Below are 14,528 nucleotides of genomic sequence, written 5' to 3' on the forward strand. Positions count from 1 at the left end.
TTTTTTCCTTCCAGGGAGTTTCTCCTCCCCTCTCTCCCGCTCCCACACAGATAGCCCCACAGACCTAGCATACAAGGACCGGGGAGGAGATAAGCCCAGATCACCGAGCTGCTCTCCAACAGCTGGGACAATAGAAAGACAGGAAAGGGGCTGGTGGTGAGGAGCCAGGCAACCAGCAAGGAAAGGCAGGAGCAGTCAGCCACAGCCAGGTGAGGAGAGCGACTGAAGATGATCTCAGTCGGGCTACAGCTTGTGGGCTACATCCTGGCGGGGCTGGGGTTGCTGGGCACAGTGATCACCACGCTCCTACCCAGCTGGAAGAAAAACTCCTACATTGGCTCCAGCATCGTGACGGCGGTGGGCTTCACCCGGGGCCTTTGGATGGAATGTGCCATACAAAGCACCGGAGTCACCCAGTGTGATAGCTACAACTCCCTGCTGGCCCTGCCGTCCGATATCCAGGCAGCTCAGGCTTTGATGGTGACCTCCTGTGCTGTCTCCTCGCTGGCCTGTATCGTTTCCGTGATGGGGATGAAGTGTACCATCTTCGCTAAGGGCTCCTCTGCCAAGGACAGGGTAGCAGTGACAGGGGGTGTGATCTTCATCATGGGGGGTGTGCTGTGTTTCATCCCCGTGGTGTGGAGCACCCACGTGCTGCTGCGAGATTTCTACAACCCGATCCTCCCAGACAGCGCCAAGTATGAGATGGGGGAAGCGTTGTACCTGGGCATTGTCTCAGCCTTGCTAACCCTCCTTGGCGGTTGCATCCTCTCTGCATCCTGCCCGCCCCGGGAGTCTGAGACAATGTACCAGAGCGCCTACCAATCCAAAGCCCTGGTGACCCCCCAGCCATCCATCAGCCATACTCAAAAACCTAAGAGTGAGTTCAATGGCTACAACTTGACTGGGTACGTGTAGGAGCCCCAAGGTCTGGCCAACTCCCCAGCAGTAAGGCAGCCGGTATCTAAAACCCTCACCTGCCTTGGGGGCCACTCAGAAGGACTGGACTGGGGGAGGTAAGAGGAGAGGCCGAACCAATCACTCGAGCTCGTCTCTCTCATGCACTTGTCCTTGAATCCCAATTTCCACTGACTGACCGATGCTCCCACAAGGCACTCAGCAGCTCGCATGGACTAGGCTGGTTCTGGCCTTCTGCCATAGCCCCCTCAAGTGGCAGGCAGCAAAACACAAGCCCAGGGGAGCACTCTCCATTGGGAACCCCCCTCTGCACCAAGAGGAAGAGCAGCATCCCAGATGGCCGTCCGCATGAGAGCAGCAAGTGCTCAGTCGGCACAGCAATAGACGGACTTGTGGAACGCAGCCCCAGCACCTGGCTCTCGCAAGTGGTCACTGGCCTGCGTGCTCATGTGCACTGGACACAGAACAAGGGGCATGTTTGCCAATGCCGCCCGCCTGCAGGTGAAGGACAGTGAAGATGGGAGGGTGCAGTCACACAGCAGGTGGAAGAGCGTTTGACAGGGCGGTGGGCCAGGGGTGAGCTTGCTAGGACTGGCCATGAAGCACTTACTGTACTTTGGAGTGATTTGGGGAGGGGGGTGGGGGGAAGAGGCAGCAGCTCTCCGGGAGCAGCACATTTGCTGAATGGCCCCGTGGGTCAAGAATGATGAGGCATTGCAATAAATCTGTGTTACAGTCATGCTGAAGCTGACTTAGCTTTCCTTCTGCGCCGAAGGGGCTCTGCCCTCACCCCCAGGGAACCCCACCCACGCTGGGCCAGGCCATCTTGTGCCCATTACAGCTGCCCACTTGATGCCCAGCCAGAGGGCAGAGGCACGGAGGTATATTTCAAAGGGGACTGGGAGCCCCAAACCCAACCCCCCCGTGCAATCCTGTGTTTGTTTCCGTGCTTGGCTTTGAAGAGCCGTGACCCTCGGGCATGAGAACGCCACGGCCCCTTGCAGATGGTCCGAGTAAACAAACAGATCTAAAAGAAGACAGGCTGCTGCTCAGGAAGGGCCCAATTCTGGTCCCACTCAACTCAGTGGGAAAATACCCACTGACCTTTGGGGAACAGAACTGGGCCCTGAGGTAAACAGGTGACAGGAGCTCAGTGCGGAGAGTAGATATATTAGCACAACCCTATTACCTCTGGGAGCACAGCTCCAGTCCTGCCAGAGATTCGCAGGGAGCAGAGAGACAGCATGGTCCAGTGGATGGAGCAGTGCCCGGGGAGCCAGGAATGCCTGAGCTTAAGCCCAGCTCTGCCAGTGACCTTGGGCAAGACTCCATTCCTCCATGTAAAACAGAGCTAACACCTGCCTTGGTAAATGCCTGGAGACCCTAGACTGGAAGGGTCTCTCAACAGGCACACAGTATTGTTATTAAGGGGTCTCTCAACAGGCACACAGTATTGTTATAAAGGGGTTATTGGTGGGGTCCTCCTCACATGAGACCCTCCTGTCTTGTGCGTGGCGCAAACAGCTGTGTGACGCCCCGTGCATCACTCCCTGCTGTTAATTCAGAGCCCCACAGGCAAAGCTAGTCTAAGAGCAGCCTGGCATTCCCCAGCTCACAGGGGCTGTCTTGCGGAGGGCAGAGGGCACTCCTTGCCTAGCAGCGACCCTCGCTGGATGACTGATGGGCCCTGAGACTTCCAGTGAAAGCTCCTTTGCATGTTCTTCAGCGGTGGAGGGCGGCAGCTGCACACAGCACTGAGCAGGTGTGTGTGTGAGGGGGGGCAGGAAAGGGACTAGGGATTTAGGGGAATAGCCCCGGTGGCAGGGGCGATGTCCTCGCTGTCCTGTGTGCGTGAAAGTTTGCACATTACAATGGAAACACACAGGGACTTCACAAATGCTCCCACCCCAGCTCCAGGGGGTGGCTGATCTGGGCATCCCGAAGGACCTGTGCTAGCAATGGCCATTTAAATGCCCCCTTCCTATGCTGAGGTTGGCGAACACTGCATGGTTTCCCCTCAGACACTGAGCCTTCTTCCCTGATGCCTTCTGTGCTTCAACCCTTCCTCTCTCTCTCTGCCTAGGCTAATCCTCATAGCAAAAAGCATGTGCAGCCTTCTGCTGCACCAGCCCAGGGCCCCACATGGCCCAAATCGGACCGCACGTTGCCTCTTGCTCTGGCCACTGGCTCCAACAATGAGCTGAGGGGGACAGGGCACGTGTCCACAGGCACACAGCAACACTAGCCAGGATACATGACAAGACCTTCCAGGCCCATGTGTGAAATGATCCCTGCTCGGAGTCTGCAGGAAAGCTCCCCCAGTGAGAAGGGATCGCACAGGTAGGGAGCCTGGGGAGTAACCCTGACGTGACTGGCATTGGCAGATCAGATGGGCCACTGACTCCATCCCCCCAAGCAATCCTGTGCATCAGAACATCATATTATCCTTCGCTAACTAACAGCCCAAAGCCAGGGGAGCCCTTCTTTCCCAGGGCAAACACTCCAGTCCAGTGCTCCCCAGAACTGGAACACCAGAGGTTCTGGTCTCCCGCTCCATGCTGAGGGCCGGTGCCTGCCATCTGTCTAGCTGCACTGTCTCTGCACCGCTCTGTCACTCACAGCTTCGCTCTGTCTGCTCCTCCAATATGTCAGTCACTTCTAGCAACTGAAGATGAGTCCAGGAGGTGAGTGGAGAAGCAGAAGATGCAGGTTTGCATCCTGTGGCAGCCTCCACCCCATTGTGATCAGAGAGCGTTTCCCAGTGTGAGGGAACCCAAGTGTTTTCACAGCATGGACCAGGGTCAAGGGACAATGGAGCAGGGGAGTGCAGCTCCCAATCCTCTCTCTGGTTTGGGTAAACACCACTTCTGCACAACTCCTCTCCTCTTTGGCTGGTGCAGTGAGAGATCCCAGGCCGGTTTCAATCCACTTTCACTCTTGGTGAGGACTATTCCCTTATGGAGAGAGTCAGCGTCTGGGGGTAAGGACTGTCCTTACCACCTCCCAACGCAGCACAAGGGGCCCTGATCTTGGCTGCGATCTTTAGGGGCTGTGGCAATACACAGCAATCATGGGCCGTCTCCCCCCATGCACGGGCATAACATCCCTGCAGAAGCTGTGTACACAGACAGAGAGAACCGGGGTGTTTCTCTCTCTCTCTCGATCAGTCTTTGGTGTTCTTAAAAATTAGAGCCAACATCCCCTGTTGCTCTTCAGTCCACTACCCCATCTGTTCTCCGCCAGAATAAGGAGAGCCGGCACCACGTGACCAGGCAGGTCTCTGCAGACCACAGGTGGGAAAGCCTCTGGGCTAGCAGCCAGGCCAGGGAATTGGAGTCTAGGCTCTATACCCAGTGCTACCAGCAATTGGCCATGGGGCCTTAGCCGGTCACACCATCACTCTATGCCTCAGTTTCCCTATCTGTAAAATGGGGGTAACAGCCACCTATCTCAGAGGGGGAACTGCCAGGCCTAAATGCACTGATATTTGCCAAGTGCTTTGAGACCCTCCACAGGAACATGCTATAGGTGAGCAAAGGAGTATCTTTCAAGCTAGTTGTGTGGGGGACCATCTGGCTCGGAGGACTGGTACTGAGACAGCATCTTTCACCTTCAGGACAAGGGGACAAATCCAACCTAGGGCAGCAGTAACACAGTCATTGGCATATTAGCAGGCAGGTGTCATCACACAGGCACTGTAATCACAGTTCACTCCCTTGGTATTTGGGAACAGGAAGGGAGAGGCCATGGGGAGAGAACCCCCCTCCCTGCAGCCCCCTGTGGGTCTGAGCTGAGGGCAGCTTGCACTGCCCAGGCTGTACCTGTTTCACACATAAACAGAGCACTTCCCTGTGCAGGGACAGCCATACACTTACCCCATGGAAGGAATATTAAATAAGCTCTCTAGGGAGTGAGAGACCCAGAAGCTGGAATGTTTAATCCTTGAGACACTTAAAGAAAGAAAAAGATCAGAGAGGGCCAAAGTCACGGCCCAACCTGGGAAAACAGGCAACAAAATAGCCTCTGCCTGTCACATTAAAACACTGAGGCTAACGAGGATCTCTCCAAACATTTACAAGCCCTGCCTTTGCTAGTAATTTCTGGCATTTCTGTAGCTCTCGCAGACACCAGTTCATCCTCCCCAATGCCTGTAAGGTGGATTTTATTGGTCCCATTTTACAGATAGGTAAACTGACAGTGCGTGGGGTAGCTTGCCCCCAAAAAAAGCAAGGCAGTGGTACAGCTAGTCTAAATATAGGCATTCCTGGCTTCCAGGCCTGAGCTCAGACCACGATGCTATGCTGCAGCAGGCTGGGTCAGCAATCACAGTGCAAGACCCCTCTCGATGAGCAAACTGGTTTCTCATAAATCCTCTAACTTGCTGGAGGACAACATGGCGCACTCTGTACCACCATGGTCAGTTTCCCAATCTGTCCAGCTGAGCCACGGGACACTCTCATCCCAGTGCCTTGGGGCTCAGGAGACAAGGGTGCCTTACAGAGTTGTGTATTTCCAGGGCACATTCAGCTGAACTCTGCCACCCACTCTGAGAGGTCAGAGATGAAGGATTTTGGTGACGTGCTTATGCTGGCTCTGCCGCGTTTTATGAGAGGCATTGATCAAAAATGAGGAATAAACTAATTAAACATGGCAGCCTCAATATGCTCTACACATGCCATGAGCCCATGGCTACATTGTTAGATACTTTATAATTAAAAAGCCCTGCACAGATGCAATAAGCTAGAGGAAAGCACACCATGGCAACAGCATAGGTTGTTGATGATGCAGCGATGAAACAAACATGTGCGACAATGGATAAAGGTGATAAGGGACAGTCCAGCCAGACTGGAGCACTGGCAGAGTCTGCAGGGACCATCCATCATTTAGAGGGCAGCTGGTTTTGCCACGGTGTTGCCCCACCCTGCTGAGGTCTGGGGTGGCACTGACCAAGCACTACATTACAGAGCCCTGCAGAACTCTGTAGTCATGGCTGGCATGGCCAGTGCACTGCGACCAGGAATCACACATCGCTGGGCTCAGTATCAGTATGAACATCCTCCAGCTAATCCTTATCTGGTGCACAGTGAATGCCTCTTCACTTGCCAAAATTCCTTTTATGAACTTGAGGGCATCGGGTTCAGTTTTAAAAGTTCCCTACATGCTGTCCCAACATAAAGCAATTTAGATTAGCAGGGCAAGCGGGGCAGGAGGTTCACTGCTCAGACGTCACCGCCTCCACCATTAACCTTGCACAAGGGAAATTATATTTATCTGAAGCGCTAATACTCCTGATAATAGCATGACTCATGCTTTCTCCCCTCCAAGTTTGTTGCAGCAGCAACCCCAGGGACCTGTCCCCAGTGATAATGGAGACGTTAGTTAGGGGAGGCTGCAGCTCATAGCAAGGCAAAGGGCCTTCGCCTCTCTGGGCCCAGCTTCCTCTGGAGCAAAACAATGAGCCTGAAATCTCTTCCACAAAGGGCACGAGGGATCAAAAGCCACAAAAGGCCCTGAGATGGATGAGCAAATAGGTTGGTGGGACCAATCTGTTGACCAACCCATGTATTGGTGGTAACCGGCCACAGGGGCAGGAGAGGGAACTGGGGTCCCGGTTCAGCAGAAAGAGCACAGGACAAGAAGAAAACTCACTGCAGCAGGTGGCAATAGAACAGAGGGCTCTGCGAACGCTAGCCCCCTACTGTGCAGCAAGTCCTTTCTAAAGACTGTTCCTCACAGAAAAAGACACCTTCATTTGAGTTGGGGAAAGATGGTGAGTTCATCACTCAGGACATGTCTACCCTACAAAATTATCTTGGCCTAAGTTACATCAGCATACAGCCACCACAGTAATTAAATCGCTTTTGCACGTCCACACTATGCTTCTTGTGTCAGCAGTGCATGTGCTCACCAGGAGCACTTGTACCAACCGTACTGTCAGTACCGGGCATTGTGGGACAGCTTCCGAAAGCCAGTAACAGTCAATGCAAGCAACACAGTGTCAGTGACCTAACTACGTCAACCTTGACTCTGTGCCACTCATGGAGGTGGAGTTATGAAGTCGGCGTAGCGTGGCAGTTATGTCGGTGAGAGTGAAATTTTAATGGTGACACTTCCATAGTTAGGTCGACATAAGCTGCCTTGTGTCGGCCTAACTGGAGTGTAGACCAGGCGCTATTTACATTTACTTAAGCCATTCAATTGTAAATGCTTGCTTCTTTGCAGATGATGTACAATGGTGACTTGAAATAATTTTTTCCCCTGCCCTAGAAATTCAGGTTTTGTCTGTCCAGTGTTGTCCTGCCCCTCCTCAAAGATTCTACAGCTGACAGGAGAACCAGCAGGTTTACGATATCATCAATATTCAGGGAGACCTGATTGAGAAAAGGGGATACTTTATTCAGATTATTAAAAATTCTGAGGTTTATTTTTAGCCACTCCTAATTAACCCAAATATCTGAACAAACAGTCAGAAGTAAAGCTCTTTTGTTAAAAGATTCAACACCCCAGCAGCTACAATTAAGGGCTGAGAGCGCTCCCAATTCACAGGACAGGCTGAGGGAAGAACAGAATATATGGCGGATATAATCAAAGTAACAGATGTAAGGTGCATGGGTGAAAGGATGTCTGAGAGTTGGGCACACAATTTGCAGGGCTACCGGGGCAACATTAAGGTTGTTTAGGATAACGTAATAGACAAGAAGTATGCGTAACCTTAAAGTAGAGTTTCTTAGCACAATGTGTGGCTTTTGTAAATCTAACGTTCTTTTAAATTACCAATAGGAACTTCGAATCACTGCCTTGGAATTTCCTTTTTCATTTCAAAAACAGAGTGTCAGGCTTGATCCATGAGCACTTAAGGCTCCAAGCAGAACTCCAGAGTTAGCAGCAATTGTAAAGTGAACCGGAACCAATGTTACAATTTACAAGACTCTGAAACCAGAGATCTAGGGGCCTGATTGCAGCAGGGAAATTTGCATCAACGTAACTATACTGGAGCAGAGCCCTAATGTAGACAGTGCCCAGGTACTATTGTGATTTACTCTGGTAACTTACTGTGGACAGCCCATAGGCCTAGTGGCACTTTTAAGTTGAGTCAGCAGTGGGAAGGGCGCTAGATCTACATTCCATCCCTGGCACTGCCGCTGAGCTGCTGCGTGACCTCTGCTTGTCTGTGACTCTATTTCTCCTCTCATCATTTGTCTGTCTTGTCTACGGAGACTGTAAGCTCTCCAGGGCAGGAGCTGTCTTTCACTGGGTGTTTGTACAGTGCCTAGAACAATGGGTCCCTGAGCTCAGTTGGTACTGCTGTAATACAAATAGTAACTAACAGGAACTGGCTCTGGCAGGCATGGGGAAAGCTTTCACGGAAGCCCCAGAATCCAAGACTCAGGTGGTGTGCCAACAGGGCACAAAAAGTCCATCATACATGATCAATCCTTTCATCAAGCTCCTGTAATGAACTTCAAGAGTAAGCGCCCCCTTCTCCAGTAAGTCCTGTGTGCTACATCCCAGACACTCTGGAACCAACTCTGAAGTAGCCAAGCCAAGCTGTGTTTGAGTAATGAAACAACAAAAGAAAATTAGCATAAGGCTTTTCAAAATGCATCATCAGACCTTCATCCAACTTTAACACAGCTGGAAACTTGCAACAATCTCTGCGACCGACGAAACATGAGCTGGTTTACTTTTAAACTAGGATTAAGGACAGGAAAAATGAAAAAAATTGGGCAGATCATATAAATCCAGTCACAATCTTCACTACACGCGATTGCAATATATGATAGGGAAAGAGATCAATTAGACTAAATCAAGTAAGCAGGTCATTGACGGGGGGTCTCCCAATACAGTCCAGCTCAGCGACATGGTGTATGCACTGTGGTATTCGACAGCCAGGGGCCCACACCCTGCAGCCCGAAAGAATGCCTGCGGATATTGCTGCAGCTGAGTATTTTTCAAGACCATCGAGGTATCACGATTTGCATCACTGCTGTGCATGTCTCAAGCTGAACGGACTTGTGAGCAGAACCATTTCCTGTTTGAACCAAAGCCAGTCAATAATCAGGCACGTGAATGAATGTGGGGCGCTGGGGATGGAAACGCTGCAGAGGTGGCTAGAAGCTCATTCAGCACAATAATGTTGAAAACGTGGCACTGTCTGAAGTTCCCTGTTCTCCAAGCTGCCTTTGTTTTCTCAAGGTTAATGTGAATTTCTTGCTAGTGGAATATGCCCAATTGACGGGTTCTTTTAATATGCTGCCCAAAGAGAAGACCGTCTTCTCCCCTCTGCTAACTCAGCTCAGCTACTCAGTTCAGGGCCCACTCTCTAGGGGCCAGAGGCCCGTTTTGTCTCCATGCCTACGCAGCTGTCTGGGCTGGGCTGCCCTGTATCTTGATGGGCAAGTTGTTTATTGTCAGCCCTCAGAGCCTTCTTTGCAGGGCTGGCCATGATGCACTACACACCAAGGATGAATCACTCTGAAGAAAGGCCAAGGCGAGCAGGACAGTGAGTGCAATGGACTCGGTGAAACAGAAAGAACAAGGCACTGAGGGCACCAGTTAGTGGCCAGGGCAGGAGGGACCCCTCCGCCCAGGCTTTAGCAACCAGTGCAACCCCTGCAGCAGCACTCCCACTGTACTTCCTTCCAAGGACAGGGATCACTTCCATTCCTGAGAGCCCTTCCGCCACCCCTACACCGGAAAGAGTGGGACCAGGAGGGCCAGAGCCCAGCCTTCTCTGCTAAGTGGTGGCCCTGCTTTGATGACTCATATATAAATATATCCCACCACTAAAGCTAGTTTTGATTGCCTTGTTGCCTGACTGCTGTCTCAGATCAAGCAATGGGCAATAAAATATTAACATGCTCTTATCTCCAAGTGCGATACAGGCATCATAAACAGATTTAGGTAGAAACCAGCAGCCACACCTGGATCTGGGGGTTGCAGAGTTCAGCATTAGTGCTGCTGCAAAGAGCATTTTCCTGGCTTTCACCATGTCACCTCTCTCTTTGCATCCCTCCACTAGCTTCCCCTTCCCCACTGCACCCAAAAACTTGCTTTCACTTTGAAGCCCCTTCATGGCCTATCCTCACCCTACCCATCATATTTCTTTCTATATCAAGACGTCAACCGCTCCACCTTCTCTTTGCAGGTTATGCCAGTCTTGATTACCCATGATTATAAATTTCCAAGAGGCAGCTTCATGTTCTCTGCCATGCATGGGAGAAGCACCCCACAAATATCTGCTGTCCTCCTTTGAACTCTCCTTCAGTATGATGCCTTCAAAACACTCAACAATGACTGGTGTGCTGGGACTGCTGCTTTGCAAGCTGACCTATGTCATCTCCTAGCTTCCTGGTGCTCCTCTGCCTGCCTTCGCCTGTTGTCTATAGTTTTACACATAGATTATAAACTCTTTGGGGTAGGGACAGTCTATCATACGTTTCTGCGGTGCCTACCACAATGAGAACCTGGCTTCTATCACAACTCAAACTCTAGTCAATACCCCTGCCAAGTGATGGAACCTTCCACTTTTTAACCTGCCAGAGTTACCTCTGCCTCACATTGGGAAGGGGTCACAGGCCAACTGAGAGAAATGTGGGGCCTGGTACGTAGTGTTCACTGAGGCCCACTCCCCTCCCATTTCAGTCCAGTTACGGATGTTTCGGGGGCTCCACTGAGCTGGAGGCCCTGGTACAATTGCCCCCTCTTCTCAGAAATGGTTCCAGTTCCACACGCAGGGCCAAGTAGGCAGGCACAGCTTCAGAGTCTCAATGCGTGGATGAGACGATGGTGTAGAGAGGACGGGTTTAGATTCATTAGGAACTGGGGAAATGTTTGGGGTAGGGGGAGTCTATACAGGAAGGATGGGCTCCACCTAAACCAAAGTGGATCCAGACTGCTGGCACTTAACATTAAAAAGGTTGCAGAGCAGTTTTTAAACTAAGAGATGGGGGAAAGTCGATTGCTGCAGAGGCGCACGTGGATCAGAGGGAGACTTCTCTTAGAGGAGAGTCTACTGGTAGAGATTCTCTAGGGTTTAGTCAGGAGGAGAGGAAGAAAGAGGACAAAGTATGGGGAAGATCAGACGAGAAACATTCACATAAAGAATCTAACACATCAGAAAAGGGCAGACAAATAAACAGTGACAAGTTTTTAAAGTGCTTGTACACAAATACTAGAAGTCTAAATAATAAGATGGGTGAACTAGAGTGCCTTGTGTTAAAGGAGGATATTGATATAATAGGCATCACAGAAACCTGGTGGAGTGGGGACAATCAATGGGACACAATCATTCCGAGGTACAAAATATATCGGAAGGACAGAACAGGTTGTGCAGGAGGGGGGAGAATGGCACTATATGTGAAAGAAAATGTAGAATCAAATGAAATAAAAATCTTAAATGAATCCACATGTTCCATAGAATCTCTATGGATAGTAATTCCATGCTCTAATAAGAATATAACAGTAGAGATCTATTACTGACCACCTGCCCAGGACAGTTATAGTGACGATGAAATGCTAAGGGAGATCAGAAAGGCTATTAAAATAAAAAACTTGGTAATAGTGGGGGATTTCAATTATCCCCATATTGACTGGGTACATGTCACCTCAGGACGAAATGCAGAGACAAAATTTCTCGATAGTTTAAATGACTGCTTCTTGGAACAGCTGGTAAAGGGACCCACAAGGGGAGAGGCAACTCTAGATTTAGTCCCGAGTGAAGCGCAGGATCTGGTCCAAGAGGTAACTATAACAGGACCACTTGGAAACAGTGACCATAATATAACAAAATTTAACATTCCTGTGGCGGGAAGAACACCTCAACAGCCCAACACTGTGACATTTAATTTCAGAAAGGGGAACTATGCAAAAAATGAGGAGGTTAGTTAAACAGAAATTAAAAAGTACGGTGACTAGTGTGAAATCCCTGCAAGCTGCATGGACACTTTTCAAAGACACCATAATAGAGGCTCAACTGAAATGTATACCCCAAATTAAAAAACACAGTAAAAGAACTAAAAAAGAGCCACCATGGCTTAACAACCATGTAAAAGAAGCAGTGAGAGATCAAAAGGCACCTTTTAAAAAGTGGAAGTCAAATCCTAGTGAGGTAAATAGAAAGGAGCATAAACACTGCCAAATTAAATGTAAAAATGTAATAAGAAAAGCCAAAAAGGAGTTTGAAGAACAGCTAGCCAAAAAACTCAAAAGGTAATAACAAAATGTTTTTTAAGTACATCAGAAGCAGGAAGCCTGTTAAACAACCAGTGGGGCCCCTGGAGCACTTAAAGACGATAAAGTCATTGCAGAGAAACTAAATGAATTATTTGCTTCAATCTTCATGGCTGAGGATGTTAGGGAGATTCCCAAACCTGGGCCATCTTTTGTAGGTGACAAATCTGAGGAATTGTCACAGATTGAAGTGTCACTAGAGGAGGTTTTGGAATTAATTGAGAAATTTAACAGTAACAAGTCACCGGGACCAGATGGCATTCACCCAAGAGTTCTGAAAGAACTCAAATGTGAAATTGCGTAACTATTAACTATGGTTTGTAACCTGTCCTTTAAATCAGCTACTGTACCCAATGACTGAAGATAGCTAACGTAAAGCCAATATTTAAGAAGGGCTCAAGAGGTGATCCTGGCAATTACAGACCGGTAAGTCTAACGTCAGTACCGGGCAAATTAGTTGAAACAATAGTAAAGAATAAAATTGTCAGACACATAGAAGAACATAAATTGTTGCCCAAAAGTCAGCATGGTTTCTGTAAAGGGAGATCATGTCTTACTAATGTATTAGAGTTCTTTGAGGGGGTCAACAAACATGTGGACAAGGGGGATCCAATGGACATAGTGTACTTAGATTTCCAGAAAGCCTTTGACAAGGTCCCTCACCAAAGGCTCTTACATAAATTAAGTTGTCATGGGATAAGAGGGAAGATCCTTTCATGGATTGAGAACTGGTTAAAAGACAGGGAACAAAGAGTAGGAATAAATGGTAAATTTCCAGAATGGAGAGGGGTAACTAGTGGTGTTCCCAAGGGTCTGTCCTAGGACCAATCCTATTCACTTTATTCATAAATGTTCTAGAGAAAGGGGTAAACAGTGAGGTGGCAAAGTTTGCAGATGATACTAAACTGCTCAAGATAGTTAAGACCAAAGCAGACTGTGAAGAACTTCAAAAAGACCTCACAAAACTAAGTGATTGGGCGACAAAATGGCAAATGAAATTTAATGTGGATAAATGTAAAGTAATGCACATTGGAAAAAATAACCCCAATTACACATACAACATGATGGGGACTAATTTAGCTACAACTAAACAGGAGAAAGATCTTGGATTCATCATGGACAGTTCTCTGAAGACGTCCACAAAGTGTGCAGCGGGCAGTCAAAAATGTAAATGGTATGTTAGGAATCATTAACAAAAGGGAGAATAAGACGGAGAATATCTTATTGCCCTTATATAAATCCATGGTACGCCTACATCTTGAATACTGCGTACAGGATGTGGTCCCCTCATCTTGAAAAAAGATATACTGGCATTAGGAAAGGTTCAGAAAAGGGCAACTAAAATGATTAGGGGTTTGGAACAGGTCCCATATGAAGAGAGATTAAAGAGGCTAGGACTTTTCAGCTTGGAAAAGACGAGACTAAGGGGGATATGATAGAGGTATATAAAATCATGAGTGGTGTGGAGAAAGTGAATAAGGAAAAGTTATTTACTTGTTCCCATAATATAAGAACTAGGGGCCACCAAATGAAATTAATGGGCAGCAGGTTTAAAACAAATAAAGGAAGTCCTTCTTCACTCAGCACACAGTCAACCTGTAGAACGCCTTACCTAAGGAAGCTGTGAAGGCTAGGTATAAAACAGGGTTTAAAAGAGAACTGAATAAATTCATGGAGGTTAAGTCCATTAATGGCTAGTAGCCAGGCTGGGTAAGGAACAGTGCCCGTAGCCTCTGTTTGTCAGAGGGTGGAGATGGATGGCAGACGAGAGATCACTTGATTATTATCTGTTAGGTTCACTTCCTCTGGGGCACCTGGCATTGGCCACTGTCGGTAGACAGAATACTGGGCTGGATGGACCTTTGGTCTGACCCATATGGCCATTCTTATGTTACTGCCATGTTCCCTGGTCCACAAAACCTGATGGAAATATCACAGGGGCAGCAGTGAAGGCTACTTATTGATTGGCCAACAATTTACATTAACCCTTCACTCCCTCAGCCTCTTCCCCTTTTCCATCCTTCCCACACTGCCCCAGAAAATCCTGAGGATCATCTGCTGTCCAATTCCAGTGCCGATATTATATTCAAATGACAAGGTGAGATGGGGAGATGTGGACTGCTCTGGAGTGCAGGAGGTGCCCAAGGTCAGGCTACAATGAGAAACTACTGTGTCTTTAGAAAACAGCTTCCATGCCTGGTTGAACACCGCCTAGGAAAAAAGATAAAGGCCATTAGGGGTGGCCAACCACAGCCACATGCGGCTCCTCAGAGGTTAATATGCAGCTCCTTGTGTAGGCGCCAACTTTCCAATGTGCCACAGGGTGCTCACTGCTCAACCCCTGGCTCTGCCCCACGGCCCGGTCCCATTCCACTCCT

The 14,528-nt window shown here is 48.9% G+C and overlaps 1 protein-coding gene across 1 annotated transcript; it reads left to right on the forward strand.

The window, feature by feature from the left end:
* Nucleotides 1-45: 45 nt before the first annotated feature.
* CLDN2 (claudin 2) lies at nt 46-1,658 on the forward strand. The gene has a single exon (XM_084639720.1). It carries the CDS (start codon nt 229-231, stop codon nt 916-918), a length of 690 nt encoding a protein of 229 aa, XP_084495846.1. The 5' UTR covers nt 46-228; the 3' UTR covers nt 919-1,658.
* The last annotated feature ends 12,870 nt before the right edge of the window (nt 1,659-14,528 follow it).

Source organism: Lepidochelys olivacea, assembly GCF_965140295.1.
Source record: "Lepidochelys olivacea isolate rLepOli2 genome assembly, chromosome: 9".
Classification (NCBI taxonomy): Eukaryota; Metazoa; Chordata; order Testudines; family Cheloniidae; genus Lepidochelys; species Lepidochelys olivacea.